The 19,750-nt window shown below is 40.2% G+C and overlaps 2 protein-coding genes across 6 annotated transcripts in view; one reads left to right on the forward strand and one right to left on the reverse strand.

Annotated features, from left to right (window-relative positions):
* Positions 1–3,406, reverse strand: part of LOC308102294 (protein phosphatase 3 catalytic subunit alpha) — a 93,288-nt gene extending 89,882 nt beyond the window's left edge. For 2 of the 4 annotated variants that reach the window (XM_080451937.1, XM_080451936.1), the window contains exon 1: positions 3,094–3,406. In XM_080451937.1, coding sequence (XP_080308063.1) covers positions 3,094–3,166 — 73 coding nt within the window. In that variant the 5' untranslated portion in view covers positions 3,167–3,406. The remainder of the gene's footprint in view (positions 1–3,093) is intronic. The other 2 variants (XM_080451938.1, XM_080451939.1) reach the window with 2 other exon arrangements.
* A 6,401-nt stretch (positions 3,407–9,807) lies between these two features.
* The window catches only part of LOC308101305 (B-cell scaffold protein with ankyrin repeats-like), a 35,364-nt gene continuing 25,421 nt past the window's right edge, over positions 9,808–19,750 (forward strand). For both annotated transcript variants that reach the window (XM_080450729.1, XM_080450730.1), the window contains exons 1-6: positions 9,808–9,842; positions 10,844–11,239; positions 15,690–15,814; positions 16,043–16,181; positions 16,992–17,134; positions 19,025–19,139. In XM_080450729.1, coding sequence (XP_080306855.1) covers positions 9,830–9,842; positions 10,844–11,239; positions 15,690–15,814; positions 16,043–16,181; positions 16,992–17,134; positions 19,025–19,139 — 931 coding nt within the window. In that variant the 5' untranslated portion in view covers positions 9,808–9,829. The remainder of the gene's footprint in view (positions 9,843–10,843; positions 11,240–15,689; positions 15,815–16,042; positions 16,182–16,991; positions 17,135–19,024; positions 19,140–19,750) is intronic.

Below are 19,750 nucleotides of genomic sequence, written 5' to 3' on the forward strand. Positions count from 1 at the left end.
TAAAAATGTTTGTTTTGATATAACAACTAATGTGGTACTGAGAGGTACAATAATGTAGCATGGACCTCCTACTCATCCACATCACAAAGGGAAGCGGAGCTTAATAGCCTAACCAGGGCAACCAGTGATATCGGTAAATCTTTTCAAAACCTATATTTGTCATGTATTTTTCATCACCCATCAACTTGCTAGGGGCTGGAAGCGGGTTTGAAATATTCATTGCAAAAGCATCCTAGACATGGCTTGACCCCCATTTCCACAGCAAAACGTAGCCTCGATACGGCTGCTTGCACTCTCTGCTTGCCGAGAAAGGTTGCAGGTAGGTTGCAGGTTGCTTGCCATTCTTTTAATTTAGGCAATGTTTTACCTCCTGAAATGTTGCAGGCAATGCCCATGAGACTAGCGGAGTGGAACTATATTTGTAATAGACCTTAGCCTGCAAGCGCCCATGGCTTTATTTTCAATCGACTGCCCTGAAGAGTGTACCATTCGAGACATGGTCATCTGAACATTGTGATGTTGACTTCCCTCCCGACTCTCTTGCTCTTTCTCTCCCTCTCAATGTCTTAGTGTTCAATGGTCACCGATGATGCGGCCATTTTCTACTGGTGGATGATGATTCAATCATTTCTACTGGTTGAACCCTGCTAACATTCATTTATCTTCACCCAGTCAGCCAAAATAACATTACTCAGCAACTCGCTGCCCGTCTTTGCCGCCTGTACTCCTTTGCATAGGCATAGGCATGCAATAGAGAGAAAATGGATCTTTCAAACCTGTGCTGGATCCAAAGGAAAATAAACACCCCAGCACAGAGATGTTCAAAAACAAAAGTATATAAATAACCCAGGATGCCACAAAGGAATCACATTCTTGCACAACAGAAGAGAAAATGTGAGGGGGCTTGATGCTGCAACTTGAGTGGAATGCTGTCTGAACAGACAACAAGTAACACAGGAGCCATCAAGTGACATCAACTCTATGTAGACTAGAGAAGTGGTTCTCAAACTTTTTCATGTCAAGGACAGCCAAATTGATATTAGGCCACACAGACCCCCCATCTGAAAACATTTTGTGACAGGGACTGCCAGAAGAGAAGATCTGTGTTTAAAAAAGAAATTCTAAAAGATTTTTTTTAAATAGATCAACATGCTCACAACCCCGTCCTATCGTCAGCTTGAAGATAGGCTAGTGTAAAATAAGGTTGGTGGTTAGACTGATTGTGATGCTATTTTAACTCATTTTGCTGGGGGACCCCCTGGGAGTCCCCAGACCACATTTCGAGAACCACTGGACTAGAGCAGTGGTTGTCAACCTGTGGGCCGGGGGGGGGTCCCCAGATGACAGTGAAGTGACAATTTAAGCCTTTTAATACCTAAAACAAAACTATCAACTATCAACAAACCATACTATAAAAACTGGTCAAACATAGGCCAAATAATATAAGAAAGAGGCAAACATTTTGAAAATAGCTGATAAGCTCACAACGCCTCACAACACAATATTAATCTGTGGGACAGAGTCAAACTAAATGTCATGCCTCAACACCTACAATTCAAAGTGCTTGTCAGGGGAGGGGGGATCCCCAGTTATTTTGGGGGTTCGCAGCCTGAATAAGTTGAGGACCACTGGACTACAGTCTAGTCACTAGACTTTCTAATTCACTGTGTAGGTCAGGAGGAGGAAGGTCTGCCTGATTACTGCATTTGTATGGAACACTGCTAAGGTGGAATGCTGGTCCTATAAACACAAAAGCCAAGGAGAGAGAGACAGGGAGACAGACCTCACATTACTACTGTGCATATGAAATGAAAAGTCAATCATGCAATATAATGAAATGTAGTATTACGCAATTGTCTTTAAATGTTTCGATGAATTGAATACACAGGACCCCAATGGAAACAAGCCATAGTGCTTTCTTGGGTTTCATCTTTTTTAGCACCCCTTTGTATAGAACTGTAATTTCTGTGCTTTTTTTTTTTGCAAACTGCTTAATAAAGTATTAAATCAATCAAAAAGCTTTCTTGGGTTTATTCTTTTAGCATCCTTTTGTATTGAACTGTACTTCTGTGCTTCTTTTTTTGTGCTGTTAATAAAGTATTCAATCAAGCAATCAATGACAATAATACAAAGCCAAAGCCAAACTGTTTTGGCAATGCATGCAAAATAGGGGGAGAAAAAAAACGCCCTTGGGTTGAAATGCAAGGGTTGTGCAATAATAACCCTGCATAAATACATTGCTTTCTTTGAGCAGCACCTTGATCAACATGGAATTGCTCATGCAAACTGGCATGCTGTGTGCAATCTGTGTATTATTCGCCCAGTTATTGACAATAACATGCCAATATAAAGCCGAGTGTAGCCTATATACGCGACTATGAGCAGGTATTCTATTATTCTTTTACACATTTGAATGTAAAAATGTAGCTCTCTTTGCCTACAACTGGAGTTGTTACTTCCTACTTCAGGGCAGTGTTGCCAGGGTTTGCGAATGAAACAAGCAACCAGGTCTATGAAAACAAGCCCAAAAGAAGCGACTATAGGCTACCTGAGCAAACCTATATAAAGCGGCTATTTCAAAATCTATAAATCTATAAGCTAACACTTTTTTTTAATTTTTATCTGAACAAAATGTGAAAAAGATTTTTGAAACATTTTAACCCCACAAATCTTGTATGTGGGTCCATGTCATAAAATATTTGCAGATGGGGGGGGTCTGCAGACAAATACATTAATCTGGGGGGTCCTCGCCTTGAAAATGTTTGAGAACCACTGGCTTAAACAACATTTAGGAAACAAGCCCAAAATAAGCAACTACACTTTAGAAACAAGCCCCAAGAAAACCGCAACCACCAATATTTTCAAGCAACTTCACAGAAAAACAAGTCCAAAGTCGCTTATAATAAGCGGACATGGCAACACCTGCCACCCTCCTTCCTACACCAGCCTGTGTGTGAATTATTTCTAGTATCTGTGCTACGACCATAACGAAAATCTGCGTCTTCTTTCTGTGTCCAGAAACATGTCTGTCTGTGTTTCTCTGTATTTGTCTGATCTGTTATTGTATGGCATGCACATTTTTTATCAACTTACATTTCACCACCCTATCCGTCGTAGACAACTTCGGCTCATCATCATTCGGCTTGTTTTCGCTTGTTTCGGACATTTCCAGTGTGATTATTATATATTATTGGAGATCTACAAGAAATTAATGTCTGATAAAAAATGATCCTCTTGTCCTAAACAACTCAAGTCTTTTATCCTGGTGATCTCTTTATCTTGGTGATCTCGTCACTTTTGGTGGCTCCAGTCCGATCACTCTGCCAGAAATACAGGGTTGCAACAGGGCTACAGTTTCAGTGCTATAGTGGCTACAGTGTAGCAGCTCTCTAGTCTGATTTACTGTTACACTGTATCAAGTTCCTCCTGGTCTGCAACCAACCAGCGTTGCCAGGTTGCGCGAGAGAAATAAGCAGCCTGGTCTATGAAAACAAGCCCAGAAGAAGTGACTCTTTGGCCACATGAGCACTCTAACCCTATATTGATTGATTGATTGAATACTTTATTTAACAGTTTGCAAAAAAAAGCACAGAAAGTACAGTTCTTTACAAACGGATGCTAAAAAGGATTAAAGCCAAGAAAGCACTATAGCTAGTTTCCATTGGGGTCCTGTGTTAAACCTATATTTGAACCTATATAGTTCGGCTATTTGAAAATAGCAGATCTACAAGCTGATCATGCTGATGTGACGCGTTGAGCTTGTAGATCTGCTATTTTCAAAAAAATCTTGAAATAACATAACCTATATAACTAACCCTATTTGAAAGATTTTTTGAAACATTCTAACAAGGCTCCCTGGCACAAAACATTTTCAGATGGGGGTTGTGTTTGCTAGAGAAATAGCCTACATATTAATTTGGGGGTCCAAACCATGAAATAAAAAAAATTTGAGAACCACTGGTTAAAATAATAATTAAAAACTTTTGAAAGCAAGCCCAATCAAGAAACTAAACTTTAGAAACAAGCCCAAAAAACGCAACCCGCCAAACTACCAAATTTACAAGCAACTTGACAGAAAAACAAGCCCAAAGTTGCTTATAATAAGCGGACATGGCAACACTAACTGCAACGCAGTGCGCAACCAAGCCTTGCAGCTGCTACGACACGCCCCCAAACTCCTGGACCGCTTTCCCATTGGTTGGCGGTGAGAAGGGCAGTAGCTCAAGATTTTTACATGCATTTTCATCAAAGGACTATTTCTGTGTCAATCTAGTGTTTGTGTGAATAAATTATGAAGTCCAGTATATCCAGCTCTACTGTGTGACTGGCTGGCTGGCAGCAGAAAGAAAGAAAGAAAAAAAATCATCATCCATTGTTGAATAGAGCTATTAGCTACAAAAGAGAAGGAAAACAATAATCCAAATTCTGTGTCCCATTCTGGTATGTCATGGAATTGCATATAAGCCAAAATGAGGGCCAGGGGGCAAATGGCTTCACAAATAATGTGTAGTGAGAATGTGGTTTGCAACGGCCTGCTCAGGCCCAGATTAAAGACTCCCCAGGGTACTTCTATACTGAAGCCCCCTGGCCTAGCACCACGCACCCACAATCACTCACAGTTTTACATGCCAAGGGAGACCAATACTGTTGCAGCATTTGTTGCAAACAAAACAGTCGTCTAATGTTACAGATATTCACCTACCTTGCCTATTGCTGCATTGCTTTTTTGATGATCAGTCAAGTATTTTATGTGGGTGTAAATTGATAGGCCTATACTGGACACAGTCCATTGAGTATAATGAATTGAAAAGGGAGAAAAGTATTTTTTCTTAATAAAAAAAATATATATATGTACGTATGTTATACATACAGCATATACATCTCTGGGAGTTTTTTTGTATTTTATCTCCCCCCTGCCTGATGTTTCTTCCAGTTAAGGGGGAGGTTTTCGTTGCCACTGTTGCAAAAGTTGCTTGCTCAGCGTGGGACAATGTCGAATCTCTGCTCTATATGTAAAGTGTCTTGAGACAACTTGTGATTTGGCACTAATATAATAAAATGTAATTGAATATAATTCTATAAGAAGAGATTGACCCAAATGATAAATTAGCCACAAGAACAAACAAATGAGGTCTATGTTTAGGGCTTTAGGCACATCTCAGCACACGTCATATCATCTAAAGTACACTCATTGTCCCATTATCATTTACTTATCTCTGAGGAGGAGCCATGCCATGGAAGAAAGTGAGTTGGTGAGAGTGACACTTTCTACAGTACAGACGATGTTTCCTGCAGCTGTCTACATGTAATTACCAGAGAACCTGTTTCACAAGGGTTTTATAGCTGCTATCATAGACGAGAGCACATTTGAGAATATACAGTCTGGGCACTTATTCGTGTGTGTGTGTGTGTGTGTGTGTGTGTGTGTGTGTGTGTGTGTGTGTGTGTGTGTGCGTGAGCCTACGTGTGTGCGTATGTGCGCATACGTGCGCGTACGTGCGTGCATGCATGCATATGTGTGCGTTGTTTCTGTGTACAGTACATGCACTTGTGAATGAATTCTTGGAACTGCCATGATGTGTCTCTGGTGAGTCACCAGGTACACAGTGGCTTGAAAGGGGGGTCTAGTCGCTCTCCTGACACAAGCGATAATGACAATGCTTTGCACAGTGGAGCAGACTTCAACTTTTTCACCTGCTCATTTTCCATAGTGCATTTCAGGTCCCCCCTACGTTCTTTTCTCTCTCACAGACAACTGCCATTAGTGAGACACTGGCCTGGGTAGGATTCTCAGTCGTTTGTCAGGTGAAGTCACTTTAATGGCGTCGAATATTTCTCTCCATAAGTGACTGTAAGGATGCCTACTTAGCTCCCTAGAACATCCCACACCCTCGCTCCCTCGGGCTTCGATGTAGCTATCCATCCCTGATCTGTGGTATTGCCACATCGCACAGTCCATTCGGTTAAACATGGATTTGGTGTGCTCTGCAAGCTTGGCTTTGCAGATTTGCATAACATTCTGGTTCAGTCACAGAGACAGTCTCTCATGTGGTTAAGCAAACACATTTCTGATAACCTCACCGCCATTTGCCAGTTACCTCCGGCATCATTAAGCTTATACAGAACCCCCTTTTTCCATTAGGAGTGAAAATACTGTACTGTATTTAATACAGAGAACCCCTCCAGTAAAGAAGTATACAGTGTATTTTGCATTTTTATAAATATATGAAAATGGCTGCAAAAAATGAGAAAATACTTTTTTTATCTAAATACAGTGTGAATAAATATCAGGAATATAGATCTTTCCAAAATTGCGTACTCTTTCACATCAAGTGCTTTGGTGGATTCATGGACACCCACACACTATCTTCACTTGCTCAATAAAGGTTTAACCACTTGAACCCTAGCATCTCATCGTCATGATAGGCGAACATTTAGCAAAAATTGAGTAACATTCAGAAGGAGCACAAAAATTCTACCAAAAATAGCAGATACAAGTTGCATTGTGTTGCAACGCGTTTCACGGTTTAAGTGGTTTCCGTCAAGGACCTTCTTCAGGCATATGTTGACAAATGGAACCAACATCATTATGTACAAAAGGCAGGATCAACAGTGATCAATCATCCCATACTGTACACTTCATTAAAGGCAATAAGCCTTGTGACAGCTTGTGGTTCACAGTGAACTCTTCCTACAACAGATCACAGAAAGTCATTTGATCTGTCAATCAGAAATAGATAGAAAAAAAAATCCTGGCATTTATGCTGTATTTCAGTGGTTCTTAAACGTTCTTGGGTCAAGCACCCCCAAATTGATATGTATTTGACCTTGGACCCCCATCTGAAAATGTCCCACAGCAGAGAAGATTTGTGCAAAAAAAGAAGGAAAAAAAAGCAGATGTACAAGCTCACAGAGCGTCACTTCTGATATTTTTGAATAGCCAACCTATAAATGGATGAAATGGTTAAAATGATTGTGATGCTGTATTTACAAATGTAGCTGGGGACCCCCTGGAGCTTTATTTTGATAGCAACAGCAAAGATGGACAGAAAGCAGGGGAATAACACAGCTGGTCAGCTGGGAATCAAACCGGGGGCATGCTGAAGAGGCCATTGTGTGCTAGACAGTATGTGCCCTAACCATCTGACAGTTATTCGCCTGGTAAGCCTTCCCAGTCACGGAATTCACGGTCGCCCCAGGTCAATCATGCTATTATCATTAAAACAACAAAGTAGATATTTTCACATTTCATGACAAAATAGTCACAAGGGTTGGCTCATCTACAGTATATTGGGTCAGGCAGGAGTTTAACCACTTTCAATTTGGCGTCCTTATTTATTATTTCATTAGGTGAAAAATTTTAGAAATGTTCAAATAATTGGCAAGAATTAAAAAATAAAATGTCGGAATTGTTCAAAAATAGCAAAAACAGCCAAACTACAAGCTCACAAATCCGCATCATGATGCGACGTCATGTGAGCTTGTAGATAGGCTATTTTCACCGAGTGACACCATCATACGACAAAGCATAAAATAGGGCTTAAGTGGTTATGGATAGTGCCTGGGAATGGAGAGACTGAGAATAATGACTTGTTCAGATTACTATTGCACGAGAAATGTAAATTGAATATTTTCAAGATGTGTAATGCAGCTCTATGTCAATCATAACACCAGTGCATACAAAGCCCTGTGCCGCAATGAATAATATTTTTGTATAGCTTTAGTGTGCCTGCTCAAGAAGGAATGTGACCCAACGTTAGATATGTCAATTTGCTTTCAAGCATAAGTGCAGCGCTGAAGATGCCAACCTCAATTATCTCTAAGCACCTTGAGAATGCAAAAGCAAATGCTCAAATTCTAATTACAAAATTTTGTTCAGCATCTAATACTGTGCAACCACCAATTCATGTACTTCTTTTCGAGAAGTACATGAATATTAACACTACCGTTCACAAGGTTGTGTGGTATCACCTATTCCTATACACTTTACATTGTACACTAATGAATGCAGGAAAGTAAACCCTATTCATTAATTATAATATTAGCTGATGATACTGTAATGTTGTGTCTTCTACACAAGGACATGGACTCTTCTGTGTACCACAATGAAAAATCTACATCAAGTGATGTGACAACAACCATCTCATTCTAAACGTCACCAAAACACAGGAGACGGTCCTTGACCCAAGACAATAAGAGACTGACCATGAGCCAGTGGTCATCAGAAACCAGCCAATCATTCAGATGTCCTTGCATAAATACTTATCTATCTATCTACAGTATCTATCCATCTATCTCTAGACAACCGTCTTTGACACATTGATAGCCTGTGCAATAGACTGCAGCATAGACTTTACTTTTTAAGGCGATTAGGCAGCCAGTATGCGGCCAGATCATGCTGATGATGTTCTACCAGGCAATCCTAGAGCATCATTTGATTTGGAATTAGAAATTGGTTTGGCAACCTAACAGTTCAACTGAAAAGCACTCTTGCCAGCATGCACAAAACAGCTATGAAGCCATGTACTGTACAAGCAGATAGTCATGAAATAAGCAACAAAGAGCAATAAATACACAAGCACTTTAGCACTCAGCACTGTTGCACTGTTGCACTTTAATGTAAATGTTATTTTATTTTTTAAGCCGTCTTCATGTTGCAATTAATAATATGTATACGTGTATAGTAAAATGCCTATTTTACGTTTAAGATTTTTTATGTGAAGCAACTCTCTAACATTGTGTCAAATGCTGTATTTTTGCATTTTTCCCCTCATGGTCACCTGGTCACCAACATATTCACATTTTCTGAATAATTTTCAGACATTTTAGACAAGAGTGAAAATAACCGGTCTACAAGCTCACTACTCAATGTGACTAATTGTGAGCCAGTAGATCGGCTATTTTGTGCTATTTTTATTCCGCAGCCGTCCGTCCGTTCCCTCTGCCTGCCTAACCCTAAAACCTGAACACGATATCTCTGGAATGCCTTGAGGGAATTTCATGACATTTGGCACAAACGTCCACTTGAGCTCAAGGATGAACTGAAGTAGGTCGTCAAAGACCAAAGGTCAAGGTCACTGACTTCACAAAACATGTTCATTAAATTCCTTTAATGTCTCTTCATTCACTAGTATACTATATGATAGCAAAATGCAATATTTCTAGTTGAAATAGGGCAAGTAAAGACAGACTGATTCCTTCAAATATATGTATTACTTCTATATTCTTTTTTATTATCTTCTTATCAGAAAAGTATGTTGGTGTTCTTGAAGGGGTCCCAGGGGGTCCCCATTAAAATGAGTAAATATAGCATCACAATCAGTTTAACCACATTAACCCTATTTTGCACTTACAGCAGGATATTCAAAAATAGCCAATCTACAAGCTCATGATACAACGTGTTGTGAGCCTGTAGATCTGCAATTTTAGAAAAACCCTGATTTGTAAAAAAAATGGGATCACTTAGAATCTTTGTAAACATAAATCCTCTCTTCTGGGGGTCCCTGCCACAAACTCTTCTCAGATGGGGCTTTTTGGCTTTTATTGATAGGATAGGATAGTAGGCTGACAGGAAATGGGGAGAGAGATGGGGGGTGACATGCAGCAAGGCCGTCGGGATCGGGACTCGAACCCGCGAGGCACTGTCAGGCTACTTTAGAGCCTAGGTGCCTGGACGGTCCAGGCCGGGTTGCCATTTTTCCATGTGGCGTGAGAGATTGGACTCCTCTCATCTGGCAGCAGGAAACTCCCTCTTATCATCCCCACGCCAAGGACAATAGTAGCACTGTTTTCCATATCACTGTGCAGTAAGAAGAGCGGCACTGGCAACATGAGTCACATAGGTAAGTAAATCAATTTTAAGTTTAACTCAATAAACTTTACCGCTTTCGTAACATTTATATCTAGTCTAGTGGATTAAGATTAGCTGCTTTCATATGATATGTCTTGCAGCTTTAAAATGTTGCATGTAAATATTGACACCAACATCTGTGTGGTGAGTTTTAATCTCACAATGTATTTAAATAATTACATGATAGTTTTCTTGGTTTTTAACAAAAACTTAAAATCCCATGTTCACCGCCTATTCTCCTAATCTCTAATCTAATATATTAATCATCACACAATGTCAAATGAAAAAGTAACTGAACAAAATTCATAATTTGTTTATCTATAGTGAGGGGAAAATGCCATAATACCTTTGATGAGTCAATATTTCAGCAGGTTTAATATGCCTATCATGTAAAGATAGGATCTATCTTGATGTGTGATTATGAAGTTAGTTATAATTTAACCATTATATGGGTCAGTAGTGGGGCAGTCTGCTTCAACTTCAACAGCTTAGATGACTCTTGGAGAATAAGCTTTCCTGATAATGCCCTTATGCTGTTATTGTTGGTGACTAAAATACAAATATCAATTTTGCAAATCGTCTCTATTTCCACCTATTGGTGTCCTATACACCAGCCCAGGCGCAGAAAGCAAGGTCGGAATAGACATCTTTATACTGTATTTTATATTGTTACCCTTTTTTTGTTACTTGTGTTACTACTTCTCTGTACTTCTCTACTCATACCTGTATCACATACCTGTGCTGCTATGACAACAGAATTTCCATCAGAATTAATAAAGGTCTATCTAATGTTCCTGATGTATAGATATACATTTTGAACTTGTAGGTTAATTTTGTAACATTTATTCATCTTTGGAAAAGCTCTTTTAAAGCATTTGGGGGGGGGGGGGGGTATGTGCCTTGCTCAAGGGTACCTAGATGGTAGCTTTACTCCAGGAGTGGTGAGCATTCATTACATTTTGCTATTTCATCCAAAACATTGGTCCTTCACAGCAGAGGACCTGCTCATCGTCTACGAGACAGAGGCGGAGCAGTGGGCCACATATCTGCGCTCCATCTTCTCCGGCCCCATCCACGAGGGTGGAATCTGCTGCTATGACATCGCCACAGTGTCCAGCCGGAGGGAAGACTTCCTGAGTCTGGCCCAGTATAAGTGCAAGCTCCTGATCCTGTCCAGAGGCATGCTGGAGGGCTTATGCCAGCTCCGGCGCTTCTTCCTCTCCCGCGTATTGAGCCCGGCGGCTCGCGTGGTGGTGCTCCTGTGTGGCGTGGAAAGCCTGGCGCCCCTGCTGGAGCTGGTGCCCCTGCAGGGCGACGAATGCCTGCAGATCTCCAGTGAACAGGACGCTCACGACTACCTATCCGCTGTGACGGATATTGTCAAGAAAGGTAACGGAACCGTCGCATTCTTGATCCGGCGACCCACAAGCCACAGTGAGTGGGTTCACGGGATAGCTCTCTGTTGCATTCTTGGAAAAAGCCAAATGAAACACCATGTGGTTTACATCAGCCTTTCTCATGTCAATCAAGGGCACTGAAGGTCAGTCTTATGCAGCCTTATGTCAGTCAACACCAGCGGTCAACATGGTAGAACAGAGAACTTAACCACTTAAACCCTATATATGCTTGACCGAAGTGAGTCCCTCAGGGCTATGTCTATACTAGTGTCTTTTCTGTTTTCTGTTATTGTGGGGAAAGCTTTCGCTGAAAATAGCCGATCTGCTATTTTCTGCTAAAGCTTTCCCCAAAATACGGATGCTGGGGTTTAAGTGGTTAAACAGATTGGATAATTCCACTCTAGATCACTGGTTGCCAAACGGTGTGCCGAGACACACTGGTGTGCCGTGAGACAAATCCAGGTGTGCCTTGGGATTTTGTGACAACCACATTTATCATTGCAATATAGAATATATACAATAGCTTTATAAATAAATTATGAATATCCTTTTGATTAAGTACATTAGTACTAATTAGTATTTACTAATACAGAGGCACATTATATACCTAAAAAAAAAAAACTGGCGTCCCTATTTTGGGCACATCGTTGGGTACATCGTAAGTTTTAATAGACTTTTATAAATGTTTTGAGCGAAAAATGCAGATCTACAATCTCACAACACATCACATCGCATGTATAAGAATACAGTGTGCCTTGCGATTTTGACTTGCAAAAAAAGCAAGAAAAGCAGGAAGTCCCACGGACGGGTTTGTGGCCGGCCTCGTTGTTGTCAACTTGTCATGGATATATGAGCTGGAAAAAGTAAATCCTCAGTATCTGTTTCAATTCCCCTAAGAACAGCTGGGAGAGAAAATAACACACATGCTCCGCCTTTGGTCCGGAGCCAAACTGCTGGTCTTCTTCAGGTTAAAGGTTTCATGACGTTCAGTTTTACCACACATTAAAAGTCTTTGTCATGGTCCTTCAAACGTGTATAAAAAGTTTTAACAAAAAAATCCACTCCATTGATCCATGTCAGGTGTTTTTCTCTCACATTTCTAAAGCCTTTTCAACTGCAATGAAAAAATTAATCTTTGCCTGCGGGTGTCGCTGTTGAGGGATTTTGCCTGTCAATCATCGCCTCTGCTCCGCCCCCCCAAAGGAAAGGATAGGGGAGGGGAGGGACTAGGAGGAGAGTGTGCGGGATGAATGGGCTGTGACTTCACTGCCGAAGGGCCAAGCTCGGATTACTTTTCAGCCTAATTATTCAGAAAACCTCAGACCACAGAAAATCCACTGAATGTTCAAAGTTCAGATTTTTTGGGTGTAATTGAGGTCATAAAACCCCCCAAAAAACATAAAAAATAAAAAAAGTCAAAATGAATGTCATAGAACCTTTAATTAACCTGAAGAAGACCGCAAGGTCGAAACGTGGTTCTATTTGTGCTGCTGTAAATAAACTTTTGTGCATCTAAATTGTCCCTTATTTTCGCGTTTGACAACTGCATGGCATGCGGCAAAAGACCAACAATTAATGTATTATTTTAGTACCAGCTGCCGAGGGCTCTGTTTTTCCTTATTGAGATATTTGTATAAAACAACACAGATGAATAAAAGTTAGGATTATGTGGTGTGTGTTGGGGACCATCTCATGCAAATTACAAAAGTTTCCTTGTCGTCACTAGAGATCAGTAATCTCTTACCATGCAAATCCAGATGACCCTTCACTAATAACTAATGAGACTCAGTATTTAGTCACTATCTTCTCTAAGCCAGTGTTTCCCAAACAAAGGGCCGTGAGGGACACAACCTGTTTTTATGGGTCACGAGTAAACATCCAATTTTCTTTTTACTTTCCTACATTTAATTTAGTTAGTTAGTTAGTTAGTTAGTTAGTAATCTCTCAAGACAGATTCAGCAGAAAATTCAAAGGGGCTTTTCCCCCTTTTTGTGTTCCCAGATTGGTTAGTTACTTAGTTAATTAAATTTTTATTTTAAATTAAAAAATCAAAACATTTCAAAAGCTTTTTACACATTTTCAAAGAGGGGATTTTTTTTCAAAGATAGAGCTTAAAGGAGAATTTTGGACTAAAGTTTTCTTACCTTTTCTATGACGTTATGATATCTTAGGATGAATGGTACAGTAGAAACATTTCATAACTCCACCCCTGAGCCGCCACAGCTTAAAAGGTGCGCGGATAGGCCTTAGGTTAGATCACTTTTTTTTTTTTGTGAGATCTGACGTTCATAGTGACAGAACACTGTCCCAAAAAAAAAAAAAAAACAGAAGTCTCGCTAGACGAGATTGAAATCTCGAGATTTCAATCTCGTCTAGCGAGACTTCTGTTTTGTTTTTTTTGGTTTTTTTTGGTTGAATAGTGTTCTGTCACTATGAACGTCAGATTTTTAAAAAAAAAGAAAAGAAAAGCTATTAAAATATGTGATCTAACCTAAGGCCTATCCGCGCACCTTTTAAGCTGTGGCTTTTGGTAACGGCCTGCTCCATGCTATTGTGACAATTATTGAGCAGCAAATTGTCGAACAACAGATGAAATATTTCTCACTCTCTAAAAAGATAGTTTGTTCTGTTGGTTTCTATGTTCATTTAGTTGCTTTGTCTGTCTGTCTGTTTATTTGTTTTGTAGGCTAGTCAGACAGGTCTTTGACAGGAGATATTTGGCCTAAGTAAAAGATAGTCTTAATAGGTGATTGCAAGTTATGTTATTGTTCTGGAAAATATTGGAATTTGTGACTCCAATCATTAATTTGACAAACGTTTCCTGCTGCTTTTTTTCCTGCTTCTTTTTTTGCCAAACTCTGCAGAAACATCTGGTTGTGACACGAGAAATCATTGAATCACTCTTTGAAACAATCCCAATAACACCAACAAAAAATTGTACTACTTGTAACTGAGTAATATTTGAACTTTGAACATATATACTTTGACTCAAGTACTGGGGTTGAGTACTTTGTCCACCATGGTTCCATGGTTCTGAGGAATACGGAACCATGTTGAAACAGTCTCTTCCTGATAGAACTAAGAAAATAATATTGGTTCTGTGCAGTAGAATGGGAGTTGAAATTATACACTATTACAGTTTCTCTTTGTGTTGTCATGCCTCCAACACAGTGGCGTATCCCTATAGCCACCGGTAACCACTCTTTAAACATTTTGTGACGGGACAAAATTTATGCTGAAACCTTCCAACCACAACCAATTTCCCAGAATCAAGGTAAAAAAAATACCTTCCAATTCTGAATAACTAGGCACCACACTATACTTAAGAATAAAGAAAACAGAGAAGGGTAAGTGCACATACCACATGAGCACACCATCATGACGTGGGTTTGAATCGGACACATGACCAGGGGTGGAAAAGGTACTCACACGTTTTACTTAAGTTAAAGTATCAATACTGCAATGTAGAAATATTCTGTTTTAGAAGCTCAAAATGCGTCGCATTGCGACGCATTGTGAGCTTGTAGATCGGCTATTTTCAAATGGCCGAAATATATAGGGCCGAAGTGGTTCATGTATGTTTAGTGATAATAATCAAAATTTGCTAAGTAACTAAAGCTGTCAAATAATTGTAGTGGAGTAAAAAGTACAATATTTGCCTCTGAGATGTAGTCGAGTAGAAGTAAAAGTATTGAAAATTGGAAATACTGAAGAAAGTAAAAAATACCTCAAAATTGTACTTGAGTAAATGTACTCAGTTACTTTACACCACTGGACCTATGTCGCAGAGTGGCCATTTAACTCTGACAATGTAAACATTTATCCGTCCACAGATTCCAAGTGTGTTATTTATGAAGCATTTCATTTACAGAAGCTAGGTTTGATGTTTACCTGCTATCCTAGTTGCTTTGTAGCACTTACTGTAAACCCTTTATACTTTGTCGAAAATCTACAAGCTCACAACGTTATGAGCTTGTAGATCTGCTATTTTGTTCGTCTATTTTTGGCGAATGTTCGCCTATTATGACATGCCCAGCATAGGGATGCTAGGGTTCACGTGGTTAATTGATTTCTTGACACTCTATTTACTTGACCACTGTTGTTGGTTGAGTAGAGTTCATGGCATGTACAGCACTCCAAGTGACTCTGAATGAAACGCCTCAATTGTAAGCAGGGGTCAATTTATCTACCGTCAGAGTTAAATGAACACTCTGGATTTGCTGTGTATTATCCAACAAGGCATATTACTTACATAATAACTAACGGCATCTGCACATTTTATAAACAGACAACCTCATACTGTATACACAGACAGACAGACAGTCTCATTAAAATAGTTTTCCAAAAAGCTTTGCTAAACTAATTAGAAGCAAAGATGCCCTAAGAATAATGTTGAGAAAAAAACATAATTCCATCTTGTTTGTGTAAATCATCCACAACAGGAAATGCCAATTCCTTGCCAAGAAGGCCAGCGGGAACACATGCAAAGCAGGAACAACAAAGCTGTGCAGGAGCAACCACTGTCAGATCCAACATGGTGGTCATCCCTGACAGAATTCCCTGCGGGGTAAGATGCTGACCTGGTCCCTAAGGGGGGCTGTTAGTCCGACAGACCATTATTCTGACAGTTAAGGTTAGGGTTAGGCTTAGTTATATTGGGGGGATGTTGGAACAATGGTACTTTGGACCAATGGACCGTCGAATGGCATGGCACCCCCTATAGTCCTCTATCTCGAAAAAGTGCACGTGGAACCCGAGTAGAACACAGTACAATGAGTTTTCTTTTCTTCCCCAGGGTTCTGCTGAGGTGTTCATTCTTTTAAAAGATACAGCAGCTAGTGCTGACGCAGAGGTCCAGTTCAGCGATGAGAGTCAGAGTGTGAGAGTGAAGCCTATCCACTGGAATGAGCAGACCCTCTGTGTCAATGCACCAGGTACAGCAATAAAAGAAAATCTGGTCTCTGCAACAAAGAGTACCACTTGTCGCATTTGAAATTACTTTTGGCTCTGCGTTGTGTAGAGGCCCCTCAAAAGGTGATAACATTTTGCATCGTTCATGCTTTTTGGAATTCTTTTTAAACCATTTTTTGAAACCTTTATTTATAGAGGTAAAATCCCATTGAAATACAAGATCTCTTTTACGAGGGAGCCTCGTCACATAGGCCCCTCCTGCAAAATCTGGAAGCCAATTATAGCCAATCGGTGTGGAATATCAAAACGCTATATGATACTGTAGTGTACATATTTGTAACATGACTCTCCAGAGATCTGGAGTAGCAATAAGTGTGTTTTGAAGAAAATGCTAAATGGTAGAAAATAGCGGAAATATGTGTGGCCTAAGTGGGGAGTTGCATGATCCAAGTAATCCAGGGGAATTCTTTGATTGTACAACCTATGGTTCAAGAATTATAGCCCAAAATGTCAACAGGTTGAGTGACTTCCTGATCAGTCCAGCGGTTTCCGTGACAGACAGACAGACAGACAGACAGACAGACAGACAGACAGACAGACAGACAGACAGACAGACAGACAGACAGACAGACAGACAGACAGACAGACAGACAGACAGACAGACAGACAGACAGACAGACAGACAGACAGTACAATGGTCTCTTTCACTTAGGTGTACAAGGTATCAGGGTAGTACTGGCAGATTTGAATCATTATTCCATTGGGGAAATGAGTCCTCTGAATCAGTGGTTCTTAGCTGTAAATCTCACAGTGAATTGTGTTGTCCACTGCAGATTTTCCCACAGGAAATGTCAGCGTGACCCTGTATTGTGGTGGAGTTGAAGTGAGGAAAGCACACTTGCAGTACTACACTATTATGGCAGAGGTTGCACACCTTCTGACGATGGTAGCGGACCCTGTAATTTTCATGTGTCAGGTAAGACAGAGATTTTTCAAACTTTTTAATGTCATAGCAAATTGACTTTGATTAGGCTCCTGTATGGAGGGACCTCATAGCCCCCACTGTATAAATGTTCTTTCTATCTATCTATCTCATAGAATAGAACAGAAACAAGGGGGAAATGGGGGTAAAATATCTTTCTTTCTCCTTAGTGTGTCTATGTTACTCATCATTATCCATCTTATTACTGACAAGTTTATCCCGGTGCTGCTTATGACTGGTCCACACACTACATCGTTAAAAAAGAAAGTGGGGAAAACAGTAGAGAAATTGCATCAGCGTATTTCTATTCTTTCTGGGGCTTTATGCAAAGGTCTGTTTACCATCTTCACTCAGAAACTGAAGAGATGGCAGCATTTGAGACTCCAGTCAGCCATGAACACTCAATCTGATTAGATTTATTTTGCTGATGAGGCAGCTTTGAGCTGCCCACTTCCCATTGCCAAAGCCCCGTCTTGCCAAGAGGATCATGGAAGACAATAGAAAATGTTGTCGTTATCCTGTGAGCTACAACTTTAAATTACCAATACATGACACTGATGACTTGCAGTGATACATTTAAAACTCAACCAACCCCATTACACAACAATTGAATTTACAAGCCTTTTAACAATGCGCAAAGTCAATTTGTTTGTGGTTGTTTGTCATACTTTATTATGCAACATTAGACTGAGAGCTCTATGCCTGTTTTGATTGTCAAATGAATTGGGATTCCAGGTCCTTATTGGAGTCATACCACAATCAAAGGGTTTTCCAATGCACTTTAATTCTAATTAAGTTGTAGTTGAAGTTTACATGTTAGTTAATTAGCTGAATAATAATTCAATTTACATACCTAAAAGTATAGGATGGTACATGTATGTTACATTTGGGCGCACAATTATTTGTCAGGATAGTGCATGTCCCACATAATCACTAAGTCTCAGGTGTGATTTGGAATGGACATCCGCTTTGCATGTCCTTAGCCCTCTCTTGACCTGTCTGTCTCTTATCATATCAAAATAAAGTAAAAATGGCTGCTTGTGGATATGGAGACTAGCGTGCTTGACGGTCATCTCCATGGGCTAAATAACTTATGACAAGCCCAAAATAAGAATTCATTAATTGATTATTTGATTAAATTATCGATTGTCGGGAAAAAAATTGTTTGATTTGCAGCCCTAATATTTACTGTACATACTGTACAGGCATACAGACAAATTGTGTTTTAGACGAGTGGTTCTCAACCTGTGGGTCGGGGTCCCCAGTGAAGTGATAATTTAAGGACTTTTAAGATCTTTTTAATACCTAAAAAAAGGGGGGGAAAGGACCATAACTACATCAAAAGTAATCAACAAACTACAGTATACTATAAAACCTCAAACATTGGCCAAATTGTCAAATAATATAAGAAAGAGGCAATCTTTTTGAAAATAACCTATTTATCTGTGGAGGTTGTGGAACCGAGTCAAATGTAATGCTTCAACTCCTACCTACCAAGTACCCACTGTAGAGGCAAGACAGGCGGTCGCCTGCCCAACTAAGATCTCGCCTCCCCTAGAAAACCCAAACCCGAAAAGGTATCATTGCGTGCTTAATGTCCTTAAAGTCACGCATCCAACTAGCTTTGAACTGAGCAGATTGGACCTTCTGTTCCAGAGATAATCGCCAAAACATCTTGAAAACGGCCACTTTCGCCGGTTTTCGATCACCGGAAAAAAAATCTCGCCTGCCCTAAATGTAATTCCTGGGGACGCTACTGGTGGGGGGTCCTCAGTTCAAATACGATTATTTTGGGGGATCACGGCTTGAAAAGGTTGAGAACCACTGTTTTAGACAGCTTGGCCTTCAGCCACGCCGTGAAATCACATTCTCTCACCCTGTCAGGCTCTGCAGGTGTCCTCTGTGGAGAAGCTGGACCAGAGGCTGGGCTCCATCTTACTGGAGAGAATGCCTTCAGGGGGGTTTCAAGGACTGGAATCTGATAACACACTTGAAAGAGGTAGGAGCCAAACGCATATTTTAGCTTTTTGTCACCAATAACTTCAGGTGAATTCTGAGGTTAGTATGTCTAACATACAATTGTGGAAAAACACCTCAGACACACTAAGTCAAAAAGTCCAGGGCCGGACAACATATGTGGCAAGGTTCTCTCAACTTGTGCTGAACAGCTCTGCAGCATTTTTCATTTTATTTTTAACTTATCTCTTCAACAACAGCGGGTCCCTAAGTTATGGAAACACAATTGTCCCAGTTGCCAAAATTAGGACCCCAAAGTCATTAAATGACTTCAGGCCTGTTGCTTTGACTTCATTAGTAATGAAATGTTTGGAAAAGCTAGTCAAAGATAACATCCTAAAGCAGGTGGAGAAATCTCTAGATCCCCTGCAGTTTGCATACAGGTCTGGAAGAGGTGTAGATGATCAGAATCAGAATCAGAATCAATCTTTATTGTCACATCACATTACAAGTAAGTGGGTGAAATTCTTGGTTGTGCAGGCTCATCATTGCAGTTAAAGATAGTCATCTCATAGAGAGATGCCACTATCACCCTACTGCATTTCTTGTACCGCCACCTTGAGGGGAAAAAAACACAGGCCAGACAGTTGTTTG

This window comes from Gymnoscopelus braueri (assembly GCF_963280865.1).
Source record: "Gymnoscopelus braueri genome assembly, chromosome: 15".
NCBI lineage: Eukaryota > Metazoa > Chordata > Actinopteri > Myctophiformes > Myctophidae > Gymnoscopelus > Gymnoscopelus braueri.